Here is a 1,113-nt window from a genome sequence, read left to right on the forward strand (position 1 = left end):
GCCCCCCCCCCCAGGTACGATTTAGAAATCTAAATCGATCAATCAAATAATATAAAAAAACAATCAGCCTTCAAGGACGATCAGTTGACAGAACAGTATATCATTTTAAAAATAAGGTAATAGCAAAATAACCGACCAACAGTAAACTAACAGACAAACCAATCAATAAGCTGACAAACTAACCAACCAAGAAACCATTCATTTGCCTAACCAATTAAACAATAAAGCAACCAACCAACAAACCAATCAAACATAAAAATTTACCTACCAGCCAACCCACCCATCCACCACCAACCAACCAATACCATTGCAACTAACCTTAAAGACCGGAAATGTGAATGGTCTGGCCATATCTTTAACCTTCTCCATTACTTCAAAATTAGATATTTTTGACCCACTTTTCTTAAGCCACCACCTCCCTGTATAATTGAAATCGTTGATTTTCAAGAGGTAATTGGGCCCCACAAGTGCTAAGCTCCCCCCTTGACAGGAGAAAAAAATGTTAGTAACCCCTCTGGACACTTGTCTGAATGCACCCATGTACCTTGCTATAGGTTTAAGGTATAAACTCTGTGGTCTAAACAGATCCACACAATCCTTGGTATCTCCGCAGCTCTGAATAATCGACATATTCTCTGAAATATGAATTAAGTTAATGGGAGAGATATGTTCCTGGGACCAGAGGAATTGACAAAAAATATTTTTATTCATGCTTTAGCGATCGATATTAAGGGTATCTAATTTTTAAGTTTTCAGCTCATTATATTAAAACCTCCACACTATTTTCTAGGTTTTTGATTATATCATAGAATAAATCGTTTAGCCCAGAGTAGAGTGGTAGCAATAGAGATACCAAACCAAGTCAGCATATACTGGATATGATCATTCCTGAAAAAAAAATTTAATAATAATTTTTTTCAAAAATTAAAAGTTTGAAATATTAATCCCCGCAGAAAGCACTAATTCGTTTTTTGGCCCAACGGATTTAATTTATTTCGCCTGAATCCCGCAGGTTGATTGCAAAATCCAAAATAAAGCGTTGGAGAGGAAGACTCCCAAAATTTAGGAGGAATATTTCCCCCATATCATTAAAAGACAAATACATATTTGCTT

The 1,113-nt window shown here is 35.8% G+C and overlaps 1 protein-coding gene across 1 annotated transcript in view; it reads right to left on the minus strand.

The window, feature by feature from the left end:
* Positions 1-401, minus strand: part of LOC111713995 (A-kinase anchor protein 17A) — a 21,224-nt gene extending 20,823 nt beyond the window's left edge. The window contains exon 1 of the mRNA XM_023488994.1: positions 319-401. Within this exon, the coding sequence (XP_023344762.1) occupies positions 319-369 (51 nt within the window). The 5' untranslated portion in view covers positions 370-401. The remainder of the gene's footprint in view (positions 1-318) is intronic.
* Positions 402-1,113: the final 712 nt, after the last annotated feature.

The sequence above is a fragment of the Eurytemora carolleeae genome, unplaced genomic scaffold, assembly GCF_000591075.1.
Source record: "Eurytemora carolleeae unplaced genomic scaffold, Eaff_2.0 scaffold1373, whole genome shotgun sequence".
Classification (NCBI taxonomy): Eukaryota; Metazoa; Arthropoda; class Copepoda; order Calanoida; family Temoridae; genus Eurytemora; species Eurytemora carolleeae.